The following is a 17,389-nucleotide window of genomic DNA, read 5'->3' as shown; positions in this document are numbered from 1 at the left end:
AGATGGAGCACACCCCGTAAACAGTACCTGCACATTGTGAAATTTCGGTTTAATGAAGATTTCTCTGAGGATGGAACAGTACTTTTTGGCTTACTCACTTATCCGTAACATAATGAAAAGGAGTTTGTGACAGAAATCAACTGTTGTCCTCCCCCCTGCCTTTTCTTTCTTCCAAATTTAATTGGGGGCTTGTACCGTTCTGATCACCATGCATACATACATTGTGTCGAGCACATTTTTACATTTGTTGTCGTCATTCTCAAAACATTTTCTACTTGAGCCTTTGTTAACGGCTCCTTATTTTTTTCCCTCCTCCCTCGATAATTTATTTTTTTTTTCATGTCTTACATCTACTGCTATCTCCCTTCACCCACTTTTCTGTTGTCCGTCACCCTGGGAGGGGGTTATATTGTCGCTCATTGTGATCGGTTCTCCTTCCTCCTACCTGACCCTCACCCTCCTGGTTTCCCTATTCATTATTGGTCCTGTGGGGTTGATCTGGCCTGCATTCCCTGTGTTGTGAGTTCTCATCTTTACCAGGTACATGCTCTGGTTTAGCTGGATTTTAAAGCAGAATTGGGGTCATGATTGTGTGTGTGGAGGTGGGCATTAAAGAACTAGAGGAAAGATGTATGTTTTATCGGTGCTCTGCTATACCCTGACTGGCTCATCTCTTCTTTGTGACCCTTAGGCCTCCCTTCTTTCAAAGGCACCAATCTTGGTTTTGGTTCTTGACTCTACTCCTGTATTTCCAGATTACCAGTTTTAGTTATCATCTATTGCCAATGTATAGTATGCCTGCCTGCTAATTTGGTCACTATATATCTTTAGTTCCATTGATTACCTTTTGTCATTTTGTAGCATTAACTCAGGATTATAAAAGGGCATCGTATGTCTTCCTACTAATACTTTGATATTACATTTAGGGATTGGTAACACATGTTCTATATGTATCTTGTTGTTTCTAGAACCCAACCACCAAGAAAGTATTATTTCCATGATATGAAAGTTTTATTCAAGAAAATGTACTCATCACTCATAGTTGTACATTAATGGCTGCTCTATCATTGGAAGTCAAATATTCCTATCATGATCAGAGGCCTCTCATAGTCTCTACCAGTTAGTTGCCCACACTATGACCCATAACAGACTCTTCCTTTTCCACTTTGGGAAGGGCATTCTACAAACTATGATGCCTGGAGCTTGCGGAATGCCATGCAGGGAGCAGGAACTCAGGAACGGGTATTGATTGAGATTTTGTGCACAAGAACAAATCAGGAAATCTGAGAAATTGTCAGATGTTATGAATCAGAATATGGCTGCATGCAGGCCAGTCACTGCTTTGAAGGATAAGCACTGGATAGAAAATCCATGCATAAAAAAATTCTCCTACTGCCCCACAATGGCCAGAAGCAGCTTTCAGTAATCTCCGCTGGTGTCACTTGCAATCGTGGTGCCCAAGGTCTTCTGATACATCTGAGTGAACAGCTGCTTTATTTGCACAAGGTCAATCTCTCTGTGAGTGACCACAATCCTGACCAGGGTGGAGTCGTCTGTGCCGGCACCTTTCATCGCATAGTAGAGCCTCTCAGCGAAGAAGGCAGGGGCGGTTCAGGGCACACTGCAATATGGTCTTCAAGCCACTTTCAACGTTTCGAGAAAACTCACGGCAAGCACTGTTCAGCAAATCTCGATTTGCCATCCTAGAATAAGCCTCCATGTTAGCTTTCAGCTGAGGAAAGCTTCTTGTGGTAAGAATCATGTTGAAGCAAGATACATCTGTCCCGAGTCTCCCCTCCCCAGCTTGATAGAGACGCTGAGCATCTTCCTGAGCCATTTGGTGGTTGACATTCTGGTTCTCATCATGATTGCCCTGGCACATGGATACAAGTAAACGCTCAAAATGCCCTGATGTGTCTGACCTAATGTCCTTTTCAAGGTCTCGTCCAAATTCTGATTCATAACATCTGACAATTTCTCAGATTTCCTGATTTGTTCTTGTGCACAAAATCTCAATCAATACCCGTTCCTGAGTTCCTGCTCCCTGCATGGCATTCCGCAAGCTCCAGGCATCATAGTACGTGGCCGGCATGAACAGAGCAAGGATCAGTTCTTCCATATTTCCACTTAACTCTGATTTGAGATCTTTGATTAAATCCTTGCCATACATGGTCTTAAAGGCGGCTTTGATTTTCTGCCTTTGATCGTTGGAACGGTTGGCCACAACATCCACAATTGCCTGCTCGTCTGTTCCAAAACCCTTCATTGCTTTGCGTAGAATTTCTGCATCCTTCATGGCATCAAAGTTGGGAGCAGGTCGGATTGTTCCTTGAGTGCCCTGAGTCATCGCAGCTGGCTGAGTAAGAAAAGGAATTTGTCCTCCAGGATACTGAGAAGGCATCTGTCCTCCAGGAAAGCCACCTGGCATGGGAATCTGTGCTGGGCTGCCACCGTAGGACTGTGCTGGTGGCTGTGGATAGCCAGAAAAGCCTGCTCTACCAGGTGGGGCTCCAAATCCTCCGGGATAGGATGGGGCTCCCCCTGGCTGTGGAGCACCTGGATAACCTCCAGGAGGAGGGTAACCCCCAGAAGCAGGGTAGCCCCCAGCTCCTGGGTAGCCCCCACTTGGTGCTGGTGGATAGGCACCTCCTCCCATTGGAGGAAACCCAGTAGGATAAGGGTATTGTTGACCTGGAGGGGGAAATGACTCCTGACCTGCAGGAGGATATCCAGGGAAAGGTGGGTAGCCTGTGGGGGGATAGCCTGGGTATGCCATTCTGATTCCTAAGCAGCCGCGCCACAGCCCGACTGGTCTCCCCCCTTTTTTTGTTTTTTTTAATCTCAAATTTTTGTTTTCATTGTTCTTACAGGTTGCTCTTGTAGTTTTCTCTTCAAATCTACCTGATTATATTTCTTTTGATTTTTAAATTTCTGTTTACCTTAATCGTCCTTCATGTAGCAAGCCTTCATCAACTGTCGACCCAAGTTTGGTCATATTTAATGAGCCCTGTGTGTGAACCAGGTGATAGATTTTCCAGGCCTTTGAAGAATTTCTTCAGAGAAAATCTCTGCATTCATTTCCCCTAACGTACATTTCTGCGCAAGCTTGTGAGAAAGAACTTCACTGTTTTTCCTTAAGGGCTACAGTCAATTCCCCTTTTCAATCCCATTTCTCAGTGATCTTTCCTAGGCCAAACCTCTCGGTGATAGCCCAGCCAGAACAGTTTACCAGCCGCAGTCCTACTGCGTTTTTACAATACTGTTACACGACCCTCCAAAGAAGTAGCCCATGGAGCACACTGTGATGCTTCGAACACTGGAAACCAAACTCAGCCACTGAGTTGATTCCAACCCATAGTCACTCTACAGGGCAGGCTCGAACTGCTCCCATGAGTTTCTGAGAGTGACTCTTCGCAGGAGCAGAAAGGCTCCTCTTTATCCCCACTGTCAGTTAAAACAGAAATGTGTCCTTTAGGATATCAGAGGGCTAATCTTGCTAGATCTTCTTGAAGGCCACAAGACTACTGGTGGTTGGCTGCTGGAGGAAGTTTTAACTACGCTGGTGAGAAAAAGTCACGGCAAGTGGCTCCAAGGAATTGTTCCCCAATCCCAGTACACCTGGCTCCTTATTTTGAGGGTGGCAAGAGCCATCCAGAAGAATTTTGTTGGGAAAATTTACACCAGCCACTCTTCAGCCCCACCCCTTGTCCCTTCCGACTGCTTTTTTTCCCCCGAACTCGAAGAAAATTTATCCCCCAAATTTGCCAAATTGCCATTTTGGTATGCTGTAAACTGAGCAGCAGAGACTTTTTGGGTGGAGGGGTGGAGAGATGGGAATTGCACCTTCAGACACATACAGACCTAGATGGAGGCATGTTGAAAATCCATGCAACTCACTAAATGGATTGGCTGCAGTGGACTTTGGATTTGAATTATGGAAAAAGCTCATTTCCCAATGTTAAAGACTTAGCACAACTAAAACTGCAAAAAAATTTTATCTTGTGCCAAACGGTTCAGAGGCTATTTTCAAACACGGGCAATGCATTTTAACTGAAGCAAGCTTATAGCCACTGAATGTTAAAACAGTCTCCCTTCAGATAAAAGAAAAACATTTCACATTTGCTTGTTATTTAAAATCTAAACGACCATTTATTTAGTCAGACCTTTTCAGCAGTCAGGTGACCGGGGAAGGTGCAACCAACCCCAGCCAGAGGGACCCAGGAAATTTAGTCCTGGTGCTCGGCCTCTGAGAGGTTACAGCCTTGACAGCCCCATGGACAGACACTGGTGGGGCAACGGAGCAGTCGACCTGAGGGCAGCGCTTTGCTTTGGTTGTGGCTGCAGCAGCCCTCAAAGATGGATGAGGTGGACCAGTAGTCTGGTCAGGGCAATTAAGAGGGTCTGGGCCAGTTGGGGGCCTGCATGGGAGAGCCAGGGGTGCTACCGACAGACAAGGTCAGAGCAGCTCCAAAGCAGTGGGTTTCAACCCTCACCTCACATTACAGTCACTCGGAATGTGTGTTTTCATTAAAAGATTAATTAAAAGTATTAGCCCTGAGCTTTACCTAAGGCTAGTTTAATTAGAAATTTTGGAATGTGTTCGATAAGAAAAATTAGATGGTACAAGTATTTGTTCATGTTTTTGTCAACTCAAAGAGTTGACCACAGAGTTGACCACACCTGGTCTCTTATTGGTTTTTCATTTAGTTCCCATGTTACATTAACTGTTTGGGTAAAGAATTCTCCCATACTTATTGCCCCCCTAAGTCAGGGCGGGGGGCGGGGAATCAACTTACCTGTAATACGTATTGTCGAGCTCTGTCCACATCTCCTGGCAAACTGAACCGTCTCATTATCAAAGCATTCATTTCTGGGAACTAATCATAAAGAACATTTATTGTTGGGAGGATCAAATGTTCTTAATTTGTTGCTTACCATAATACGTGGTACATTTGCATAACAATTAGGGGAACGCACAGTTGGTCAAATGTCTCAATGACATGGCAGTAAATTGGAGCCGTTACGCCTTTTTTCACTCCTGGAATACATATCATCCACCACCATTTTCACACAGGTTTCTAGGGACGCTTTTATCCCAGTTGTGGACGTGCTGCCACCTGATGGGGAACTGTATAACTTCATGAAATGGAGAGCGGTGCCTCACCGCCCCCCACCCCACCCCACCCCCATCCTCTTGGAACACATGCAACCATATAACTGCATCAGAATCAACATTTCCTCAGAATGAAAGCACCACCTTGATCTTGCCCTGCCGTTCCTGAGACACATGGCAGCAACCCAAAACTCAAAGCTGACAATAACTTCGCCTTGAAGAGGTTAGAGAAGCTGAGGGGCTGAGACGGCACACAGCGTGGCTGCTGTGCTCAGTGTGATGTCCCAGTCTGTCCTGAGTCAACTCCGTAGATACAAAGAACATCTCTAAAATCATAGAGTAGCTCAATGTGAAACAATGAACTTTTCAAAGCAAGAATTTGGAAGATCAAACAACTCCATTTTTATTCTAAAGATGAGATGAGAAAACAGGGGTTTGTAACCTCTTATTTAACCTTTTCATGGAGCTATAGTACGTGGCATTTTTGAAGTGCCAAATACTGTTCAACACCCCCCCTTTTCCATTGATGAGAAAAACATAAACAGAAAAGTACTGTGCTCCAGTGTGACGCTCCAAACAACCAAACTCATGACCATCAAGTCAATGCCCGCCCATCCCCCCCTCCAGCCCCCATGGGTTTCTGAGACTAACTGCTTCCGGGAGTGGAGTTGCAGTCCAGCATGACACCCCTGAACCACCAGGGCTCCTGGTAGTCTGAACTAGTAAGTGGGGAAGGCAGGGATTTACACCCAGGCAATTTTGTTTCATAAACTAAAATTACTATGTAACTCCCCCAAATCTATTTCTATTTGAGGGAAAACCTGAGGCAAGAGTGGCCCCAAGTATTACATAAATTCTTGGTGAAAATTATTAACTGGTATTTTCGTCAGGATTCTATGACAAGTTCTGTAATCAATTGCATTTCTTAATCTTCCTTTATGTGCAAAGTTACCTTGCAAAAGTAGAAAAATTTTACACAAAATAAAACAGCTGTTAACTTTGCCCAAAGGCAGTGAGGAAAGTCAACATTTCCCTCCTACCACAGTATCCCTAAGGAAGGAAGGTTGACTAATTTAGTGGCCCATAATTTTCATTCAAAACTCACTCACTCCCTAAAAGCTAGCACCCCCACCCCCAGTGAAGAGCAGCTCTCAGGAGACAGTAGGAAGACTGTCCGATCAGGGCCACAGGAACCGTGGCTGCCCCTCTTGGCTGTGCCGTAAAAGTCGCTAAGGTCTTGGGCAGTCAGAATTCTCTAAGCATTTGAGCGTCAGTGAGATGAAACGGACGGGATCATTCAGGCTCTTGTAGATAGCTTGGCATCTCAGCATTCTATTAACAGGGTCTAGCAGGGCCCCTGAATATTGTTATTATTGAGATACGACTGTTAAGGGTTGACACCAGCCCATGCAGTAACATCCCAGTTGTTTTCATTAAAAAATCGTGAATCTGATGCCCCGACACGTTTAATTAACCTGGTAGCAACACCACCAATTTTAGACTTTTTTAAACCTAAAAAAGCTGCTTAGGCAGCTGCTATCCCAGTTGCAGTGTGGGGGGAGCTGTGGGACTCCATGAGAAGAACAGGCCTCACCCCATCAGTGCTCCCCCAGGATCCACTTGGGAGATGTGCATCCACACTATCATGACAATTACCTCAGAAAGAAAAGGCAGAGCCCGCCTTGAGCCTCAGCAAGGCTTCCATCTCTGGCTCATGCGGGCACACACGTGTGCATATAGCATGGGGCAGACCTGCCCTGTGCGCTCCTGACACTGACTCTTGAAGCCTCGCCTTTCCTCGCCTTTGGTCATTAATGGGCTCACGTGTGCATTCTTGTAAACTTTCAGACACAGTTTTGGCAGCGGGCGCCCACAGCCCAGGTGCTCTCTCCTTAGTGCCACTGCCTTCCCGGTGAGCTTCAAAAAGGAGCCTGCTCAGGGCCTCCTTAAAAAATACCGACTCCCAGGGCTGTCCTCGAGATGTTCCCGTGCCCAAGAACACCCCGGAAATAAACAGGCAAGTTTGGGAAAGACTGCCTTCAAGGAGAGTAGTATTTTGGGTATGACAATGTCAGTTTAGACCAGTGGTGGTTCTCAACCCGTGGGCTGCGACCCTTTGGCGGGGGGGTTGTCAAATGACCCTTTTACAGGGGTCACCCGATTCATAACTAGCAAAATGACAGTTAAGTAGCAATGAAAATGATTTTCTGGTTGGGAGGTCACCACCACATGAGGAACTGTATGAAAGGGTCGCGGCCTTAGGAAGGTTACGAACCGCTGGTTTAGAGAGAATCACAACCAGCTGTCAGAACCACTGTACGGCCAGATTCCGCTGGGTGGGCTGGGGCCCGAGAGTGCGCCTCTCTCTCAAAGCACACATGGGTGTTCTCGCACGAGAGCACATCTGAAGAAGCACTGGCCCAGGATGAGGGTGGAAAGCAAGCACGCCAAGTACTGCATGGAGCGGCATCTGAAGGCTGCTGACTTCCTGGGCAGAGGGGAAGTGTGCTTTAGGAAGCACTTTTGAAGCCCCTTGTGATGAGGATCAGAGCGGTCACTCTCAACACGGGCTACAATCTTGCTGCTCCCTAAATTCTGATCATGGGGTTTGGCTAGAGCATCAAGATTTCAAAATCTCCCCACGTGTTCCTCATGTGCCATCAAAGCTGGGCGCCGCCGGGTTAGAGGAGCTGGAGGTAGGAATACCAGTCAGGTCCTGCAGTGTGGTATGGGCACCGTATTGAAATAGGGAAACCAGAACAAAGGCACCAGGGTGGCAGATGTGCACTCGACAACATGCGTAGCAAGTCCTGAGCACGGCCACCAAGAAAGGAAAGCGGGCACCCCACGACTGGACGTCCCAGCCGTGTTTGCGGCCTGATCTCTGCCGCCGGCTGCCACAGTCCGGCCGCTGTAAGAGTTTGTGGAGTAAAAGGATGTGTTTGCTTTGGGGCGTGCCAGAGCTAACACCAGTAGCCAGCATCTTCCTGGCGCTGAGCCTGAAGGATGACAGAATTTTTCCAATAGCTGTCACCACCAGCATATTAGTAATCCTCAGGAAAACTTGGATGCACACAGAAACAAAACAAAAACTCAACCAGGTGATGGCAAATGAGGAACCGAGAATTTTCCTTTCAGAGCAAAATGTGTCTCAGGATAAAGTTAAACAAGTAGAGGCTACTACTAACATGCTTCGAAAATGAAAAGAGCCAGCAACTGGTGGTTCGCAAATGAAAACTAATGCTTTGCTATACTCAGGGCATCTTTTAAGACCAACCCGCACAGGAAACAAAGCAGGAAAGCCCAAATCCGTTTCATGCCAACAGTACAAATCAGAGCACTTGGGAATTTAGTTTAGTTTTTGAGCGCCTAATTAAAAAATGGGGTTTCTCGAAGGCTGTATCCTCAATGCTGATGTGAGCCTGGGCTGGGTGCCCCGTAAACCCCAACAAGTACGGGACACAATGACTGTATGACTCTCTGGGGCTTCTCCCTCTAACAAGGACAGAGAAACCCGGGTCGGAAAGTAGTCTGGCATTGAGCGTGACTGCACTGCCCCCTCTGAAACAACTGCAGCACGCAAGTATCCAGGGTTTCCTCATCTCCCCCCCGCCCCCCGTGCAGATGCGCGCGCATGTGGGAGAAGCAACAAGACACCTTGCTGAGACTTTGCCTTGCTACTCCAGGTCGACGGAATCAGAACCGACGTTTGTCACAAGAACGGCAAGGTGTTCTCACGTGTCCATTCTTGTTGATCTGCGGGTTTGGATGCAGTGCTGTACCTATATGCAAGTCACGCGATACTGCGCTCTCTTTACAGATTAACAATGCTGCGTCTGAGGTGGAAAGGAGATGTCTCAGCAGGGCCTTGAACCAGAACGAACCGGTTCAACGTCCATCAACTACAGAGGTCGTCAGTGCACGGGAGGTGGCTTACCCTCCTGAGCGTGGGTAAACGGCACCAGCAGTCGGCTAAGCCTGGGCAGCTGGGGCGATGCTGGTGCTGAAGGGTGGCGACAGCTGACATTTAGGAAGAGAAACTGGAGCGAAAGGGAAAGTTTGTAGGGATATTTGAAAACGAATACAGTGTCACCAAAGAGGACACTCCCATTTTCTCCCTGGAGGCTTCAATGTCCCTCCGTCTGCCCGTAAATGGTGTCCTCTTATGGGGGAGGGGTAGACACGTGTTTCCCTAAGGTCCCCTGCATCACCTGCTGTCCAGAAACTCCCTTCAAAGGACTGCAGAGTGGGGACATTCCAGAGACACCACCACACAGTGGCGGGGGGGTGGGGGGGGTGAGGGGGGGAGGGTCTGTCAGGGGCCAGTACAGCCAGTTCCCACGTCAAGATCACCAACCATGCCAAGTTTAAAAAGGACATCACAAAAGAAAAGGTTTCCCAAGGTGGTCTGTCCCCATCCAACGAGACTCAGAGGCAGGATCACATCCCGGGCGAACTCAAAGAGCGTTATTACCTAATCCGCAAACAAAATTTCCCGGTGGAAAACGATCACCCTGTCGTAGACCACCATTCCACCACGGTCACTTGATTGCCGCGAAGAAGACTCTGCTTTGGTTGCCTGCGCTGCTGAGGCCCGGGAAGCTCATGGGCAAGAAACTCCCGTGGGCTAGGAGAATGGCTGCTGGGCTTGGAGGACTTGAAGTGGCTTGGCTGCCTGCATGCTATTTACGATTGTTGTCAACTCCGGTCAGGTTTGAGTGGTACGTCTTTACTTGTAAAATGGACAGGACATAATGGGATGCCCACCTAAGAGGAGCTGTGACATCAGAGATTTAATACCGGCAAGAGCCCTCTGTTAACCACAAAGGCACGGCATGTTTCAGGAAAGGCTATTTTCGGATCTTGGTTTACCCCAAATTAACTGTAGCCCTATGAATCTTTGGACAAACAAAATTTCTCGACAAGAACCCTCCTCTTTTAACAGAGGGAGCTTTAAAATGCTGTGGCAACATTCCATTATCGTTTAGTTTCATTTCCCCACAAAAGTTTGAAACTACCTCATGAAATGCACACTGTGGGGGATGGGGTGGGGATAGGGGCAGCGTTATTTCCCCAAACATGTAAATATAGATTTGACTAACTTCTGGCCCATGCGCCTAAGACAGAAAATCCAGCCTGCTTAGGAAGCAGGTCGTGTCCAGTGTCCAGTGCTACTTCCCGCTCAATGCCATGAACATTCCCTTTCCGGAGTCTCTTAACCAGCCTTTTTAACTCCTCTCCCCACCGCCTGTGGGCAGATGAGGAAAGTGCTGTCTGATGAGGGTGAGTGTGCTGTCTTGTGACACTTGGATTTCCCAGGGAACAGTCAACAAGGTTAGGGGCACTGTGGGCCTTTCTGTGCTGCTGACCAAGGTCTCGTCTACCCACATGGTTCAGTCTCTTCCTACATAGCGGACAACGCAGTGATTTCAGCACACTCGGGCCCTCAGGACCATTTGTCCCTCACATGTGAGTCCACATATGAGTAGTGGATCAGTGTTTACAGTTACAGGTTGGGCAATCAGGGACTAGCTTTTTCAAATCTAAGACATGCTGCCTTTGCCTTTACATAAAGGCACATGAAGATTTTTCATTTCTGGTGTGTAATGAGAAAAGTGTTCTTGTATTTGTAAAGTATGATAGGCGCGTCTATTAGTTTTGAGCCCACCAGAAGTCTAGGGTTAATGAGTTACCTCATCTCTTGGGTCAGAAACTACTTACAAACAAGGTCTCCGCTTTCTCTCGCAGGAAATGGCCTGAGTAATTTAACACCGCTCCGAGAGTATGTGACAAACGCTTGTGGAGTCTAAGAAAGGAGAGGCCAAATCTCTGAAAGACCCAAGTTACTGCACTCTGAGAACCAAGAGCTAGTTTTTCACTTGATAGCAAGGTGAAGCACATCTCGAAAGCCTTGCTACATAAGGGATTAAATGCCTTGGTTAAACACAAGAAGAAAATCTGTCCTGCTTTCCAAGTTCAGGCCTTTCAACTAACATCTGGCACCGCCAAGACCCAAGTGGCTGTGGTCCTGAGCGAGCTGTGAAAACGTGAGCGTGGCAGGTCTCTGCGGCCTCTCTGGTCAGCACCACGGAGAGAAGATGCGCTCGCTGAGAGAGAAGTGCTGCCGCCGCTGTCCGGCTGCACAGCCCGCTGTCGACTCTGTCATTTTGAGCTCGCAGCAAGAGTCTGAGACTCTCATCCTCAGATGCCGGATGCTTCCTGTGTCTCTAAGGGGGCACCGGGGCACACTTCGAGGCCGCTGCCCAAACCACTCACCTTGCCAGTGCCCAAAGTAGATGGAAATAATCATGCTACTTCGAAGGCATACGATTTACAAAGCATCTCGGTGTCAACTCCCCCACAGCCCTGGGAGGAAGGAGGAAGCTTATTTCATAGATAAGCCTAGGCCTGGGGCCCTGTCTTTCCACCAGGCTGTGCCCGGGAGACTTGCCTCTACATGCCACAGGGAGTCTGCAGACCTACCTGCTGACAAGCAAATAAGACAGGGCCAGTGGCGAGCCCGAGCTTGAGATCAGCTGAGGTCGGCTTGCCCATCTTGTAAGAACACGAGGTGAAGTCTAGCACATCATCTATAAGCTAGTAAACGGAAAGCAGCAATGTGAAAAGAATCGCCGCCCCAGTCACTGTCACACCCCCCACACACACCCCGCCCCCCACCAAGGACTTCAGTCTGGGAGACCATGTGGGCCGAATGAATAAGCATCCAGCATGCCCCCCTCCCACACCCTGCCCCCACAAACAAACTCACTCCCACCGAGTCGAGTCTGACCCCGTGACCCTCTGGGCAGGAAACCCCAGTGGGTGGCCGAGACTGACTATGGCAGGACCAAGCCTCATCTTTCTCCTAGGAGGTGCTGGGGGTTTCAAACTGCTGAGGCTGTGGGTAGCAGTCCCATGTGTGACCACTATGGCAGGGTTCCTGGAATATATAGGCATACTGACCTGGAAAGCGATGCCCACATTCTTTCCGTATTGATAGGCAATCTCATGTACCACCGGGTCAGGGCATCCTAAGACTGAGACCTGCAACAGAGAATGCCGATGTAAGCTGCTGGCAGGCGGAAACAAGGCTATAAACCACGGAAGGAAGGATTCACACCGTAGTAATGTAATCCCGTAAATAAGAAGTAGGGAAGCTAAATGATGCATAACCAGCCAGGACACAATGCCATCAGAAAGAAGACAGAACATGTACAAAATAGTGTTTCAAAAAAATCCTCCTCCAGGTGTTCTTAAACTCACACGCCCCCCCCCCCCCCACCCCCAGACCTCATGCTGAAGATACAGTCTGCGCTCTCAGTCTCAGGACTGTCCTACTGCGTGTGTGCGTGGTCAATATATATTTACATATTCCGTCACGAGAAGTAGTATGGCTATACAGTCATATACCTCAGTCGGGGAGAAATAGGGTTTCTTGAATGAACTCCCTGTTCAAAAAAACGAAAGGCGCCTGCACCAGTCACCTGGTTGCCTCCCTGCTGTGCTGCCAGGTGTGCTGAGCAGGCCCTGTCATTTAGAGAAACCAGGGCAGGGCTCGAACCAGAGGGGCAGGGGAAGGTACCGGGGCCTGCTGTGTCGTCTCCCGAAGAGGAAGTATCGGTGAGGACACGCAATGAGAAAGCCAGCTGGAGCTCGCCACTAGCTCCCTAAGTCCTGGATCCTGCACGACCCACAGCCCGGTTTCTGACCCCCCATCCTCCCTCCGAGCTCCTCTGGCCAGGGACCAGACCTGACTCAGGCAATCAACAGGGTAGAATAGATAAGGGGCATTTAAGCCCCTAGAGTTGGGTGATGCCCCTTAAAATTACCACGTGACCCTCCCTGATTGGTCGCTCTCTTTGTGGTTCCATTCCCTTACCTGAAAATGAAGGGATCAAAAGCATGGAGGTGAGGCAGAGACGTGATGCCCTCTAGACGCCCTGGGCACAGAGCCTCACCTCTGAACCCAGCCTGTTTGCTATGATTAGTATTCTTAGCAGCATTCCTTCTCATCCATGTGCCAGAGCGTGGAGCCCGGCCTGTGCACCCACCTCGGCTAACAACGCAGATCACATTAACTTCTTCAGCCAAAAGATGACTTCATGAAATCTCGCGTCGATGACAAGCCCAGGATAAAATGCACAAGAGATCGGGGGGTACCTTTTTAGACTGAAAAGTAACTCACTCCTTCACTGAGCAGGAGCCTGGCGGCAGAGCAGGTCTGAACCCACCAGCATCTCGGAGGAGAACGGGCTGCCTTCTCCAAGAAAGACTTAGTCTCAGTTCTCCCCGGTCGGATGGGGTCATGATGAGTCGGAATCAACTACACGGCAAAGTTTGGGGAGCTGCTGCCAACAGCAAGGACCTCAGCCCCAGCAGGCACATTGCCAGGTGGCAACAGCACATGGTGGACAATTTAGAAACTCTGAACGGAGCCAAGACAGCCATCAACTTGGCTGGAAGAATGCCAGGGGAGCAAGACTTGGTCAGCCTAGAACAAGCCAAGTTCAGAACAGAAGGGCATTCCTTTCTTTGGCTGAGCAACTGATCACTGACGCCGTTCTCTGGAGCCAGAGGAACGCTGCACTCGCAACACAAAACCACACAGAAACGGAAACTTGCTTCCTCAGAAGTAAACGATTAAAAAACCCCAAAATTCTACACATCACGCCTGGGAATTAAACTTTAGGCCCTTAACATTATTTTGGCCAAACACTCAAATTTCCCATAAGTACTCGTTTTGTGGACCACGATCAGAACGACGAACCAGGGACTACTCGGAGGGGTCCCTGCTAACTCACTGGGAAGAAGGCAGGGAGCACATGCACTGAGCTGGGACACCCTGGATCCTGACATTCTGGTACGGGGCGGCTCCCTTAACCACTTTGCTGTGCTGCTTCTAATGGCGACAAAATGGAAGAAGGTGAGAGTCAGGTGACACGCCAAGTGGCCAAAAAGCTGCTCTACCCATACTGTCCACTTCTTGTGGACATATGCTCACTCAGCTGTGAGCTACTTGTTAGTGGGCAGCCCTGTCTTCACATACAGACTTCAGCTCCTGCAATGCCAAGACCACCCCACAGGCCCCCACCCCGAGCCCAGCAAGGACTGGAACCCTGGCAAGGAGACAAAAATAAATAAATTCATGAAAACCCTTTCAACAAGGAAAAGTGGATGCAACACGACACAGACGGGGTTGCCCCGTCGGCTCTAGAGTGGGTGGGGCACAGGGAAGGAGGATTGGTAAAAGAAAGTGGCGACTGCCTACCGGCGTGGTGGCATGTGATGCCACAGCCCCGGCTGTGCCTCTGAACGACTCGGAGAGGCTGAGATGGTGAACGCAGGCAAAGAATTTGATAATTTTCAAATATTACTGGTCTTCAAAGGTGTGTTTGGGCTACTATGTATTAAGAGGTATCTGATATGTGTCTGGTTACATGTATGCATGCTTCATATGTAGTGTCTAAAGGTGACTGAGAAAGTTCATGGAAAAATGGAATTGAAAGATATGAACTGTTTGAAACCCCACTGCATATATAGTGGGGTTTATTAAAAAAAATTAGTGGATTTCACCATTACATAAAGTGATGTCAAAAACCAATGGAAAGTCCTGAGAAAACCTATGCAACCAATATCACACACAAAGAGCTAATTTTCTTATCATACAACGAATTCTTAAACATGGGCGTGGGGGTGAGACCAAACATCTGACATTAAAATAGGAAAAAGACATGAAAAATTCACAACTGGAGTTATAAAAATGGTCCAAACATAAGAAAAATACGTTCAACACTCAACCATCAGTTTGGTTAAAAACGGAGAAGACTATAGGGCAATGCTAATTAACTGCTGGTGGGGATGCACACTCATCAGTACAGTCTCATGGAGGGAACACTGGTCATTGTCTAGGCCTTTCACACACACGTAAAGTGGCACGAGATCAGTCACCACAGTGCTCTCTGGAACGATGCCTCTACTGTATTGCAAACACGAGGAGAGCGCACTAGACTGCATTTGCTAAAGACGGGGGAGCGCCAGACAGCACAACCCACCAAACTCTGACACCAAACAAAACACCAGAACCAGTAAGCATGCCATGGAACCCCCGAGGAGGAATAAACGGGCCTCCCAGTATTTCATAGTCAGAGAGCCACACTGAAACAGATAGGAAGGTGAGTTTTGAACACAGTATTCTGACCATATTCATGCCACCAACAAAAAGAACTACAAACAAAGTTTTATAAACACAAAGAGATTTTGTAAACTGTGAGTCGGCAATTTTGAAGCCTCCCAAGTATATTCTAAAAGGCTCCCCGTAGCACAGCAGCTTGGCACTGCACTGCTCGCTGGAGCGCTATCACCATCGGAACCTACCAGGGACTCCCCGGCAGGCAGACGCGGCAGTGTGTGGAAACGACCTAGCCGTTCTCTTCTGAAGGAGCCAGAATGGCCACTGGCAATGTTTTGTTTTAAATGTGCATCCTAGATTTGAGCAACTAAAGGTATTCTGGAGAATGGGAGCCAAGTTTCTCCCCTGCTGGGGCAGGGGGTTACACACACTGACAGGGAATGCTAGAATAAAACAGGAAGCCTATGGTGTGAGGTTGCATTCAGGACTGTCAGAACGATACCACATGGTTGTGGCTGGTGGTTCGGCCACTCCTCAGGAGGCAGATGAGGCTGTCTGCTCCTATAAAGATGTCGTTTCGGAAACCCGTGCAGGGTCACTGGGCATCAGAACAGACTCGATGGCACCGTGCTCGGTTTCCCTTTTAGAAAGACAGATACACACTCACCACCATCGAGTCAGTGCCCACCTACAGCAAACTCTCATAGGGCAGGGGAGAGCTTCCCCATGGGCTTCCGACACGGAAACTCATATATAAGAGTGGAAAGCCCTTAAAAGAGTGCTTTGGCTGTTTGAAATGGATGCAGAAGCCAGGCTCCAGGGCCCTTTCCAATGGCCAAGTACAGGAAAGCTGAACATTAAGTGACAACAAAAGAGTGTCACTCATTAAGAACCCAAAAGTCCACGCGGGTGAGAACCTCACGACAAGAGCACCAACTCTATTGTAGAAGAGATGACAGAACTGGAAAAACACTGCCATTTGTCCCACCACCAGCAATAATTGGCTCAGGAAAGAAACAGAAATGGGTGATACACCCACTGGATGAGAATTTAATGAGATGCCGGGTATTTATTTAATCTCAGGATACCTCACCCCAAACACTACTCTGAGAGGGGAAATCGGTAACTTTAAAGTGGAGCGTCCTGGCTGGCTTCTGCACATGACACAACCAGTCATGGGAATAAGCAGTCATACCGTGCTACACAGAGAAGACAGTGTCCCTTCTCTTCTGGCCCCAAACCACACAGTCTGACTCAAATCTGAGAAACCCTGGGTGAGCCAGCAGCAGACCTGCAGCAGGCCTGGCCTGTGGCACCCTTCAAAGGGAAAGAACCGAGACGGACAATTCCTGACAACTGAGCCCAACATGGGATCCTGAATTGGATGCTGGGCCAACAGCTTTTATCTCCTTTTGGTCCAACAGACAATAAGGGGGCAACTGGCTAAATCTGACGAGGGTCATCGATGAAAGTATTGTTTTTAATCATTTTATTGGGGGCTGGTACAATTCTTATCACAATCCACACATACATCCATTGTGTCAAGAACATATGTACATTTGTTGCCATCATCATTCTCAAAACATTTGCCTTCTACTTGAGCCCTTAATATCTGCTGCTCATTTTCCCCCTCCCTCCCCACTCTCCCCTACCTCATGAACCCTTCATCATTCATAAATTATTATTTTGTCATGTTATACTGTACGACATCTCCCCTCGCCCTCTTCTCTGCTGTCCCTCCCCTAGGGAGGAGGCTATACATAGATTCTTGTAATCAGTTTCCCCTTTCTACCCCACATTCTCTCCACCCTCCAGGCATCGCCACTCTCACCACTGGTCCTGGAGGAGTCATCCACCCTGGATTCCTTGTTTCCAGTTCCTATCTGTACCAGTGTACATCCTCTGGTCTACCCAGATTTGCAAGGTAGAATTGGGATCATGCTAGAGGGGGGAGGAAGTATTTAAGAACTAGAGGAAAGTTAAGTTTCATCGTTGCTGCCCTGCACCCTGCCTGGTTCATCTCGATGAAAGTATTGTAACAGCAACGACGACAGCAGAAGTGTGCTCTGCTGAGATGACCCACGAAGCAACATTCTGGTCCACTGTTCTCTTAAGAAAAGCGGTGGCACCTGACAGCTTTGAGAATT

At 48.3% G+C, this 17,389-nt stretch overlaps 1 protein-coding gene and 1 pseudogene across 2 annotated transcripts in view; both read right to left on the bottom strand.

Annotated features, from left to right (window-relative positions):
• Window positions 1-17,389, bottom strand: part of PDSS1 (decaprenyl diphosphate synthase subunit 1) — a 53,719-nt gene that overhangs the window by 1,563 nt on the left and 34,767 nt on the right. For both annotated transcript variants that reach the window (XM_075552536.1, XM_075552535.1), the window contains exons 8-10: window positions 12,077-12,157; window positions 11,597-11,710; window positions 4,797-4,877 (exon numbers count right to left, since the gene is read on the bottom strand). In XM_075552536.1, the coding sequence (XP_075408651.1) occupies window positions 4,797-4,877; window positions 11,597-11,710; window positions 12,077-12,157 (276 nt within the window). The remainder of the gene's footprint in view (window positions 1-4,796; window positions 4,878-11,596; window positions 11,711-12,076; window positions 12,158-17,389) is intronic.
• Window positions 1,375-2,838, bottom strand: LOC142450515 (annexin A7 pseudogene; annotated as a pseudogene).

This window comes from Tenrec ecaudatus, chromosome 6, assembly GCF_050624435.1.
Source record: "Tenrec ecaudatus isolate mTenEca1 chromosome 6, mTenEca1.hap1, whole genome shotgun sequence".
Classification (NCBI taxonomy): Eukaryota; Metazoa; Chordata; class Mammalia; order Afrosoricida; family Tenrecidae; genus Tenrec; species Tenrec ecaudatus.
The sequence above is the reverse complement of the archived record's forward strand: the minus strand, read 5'-3'. Positions and strand labels throughout refer to the sequence as shown.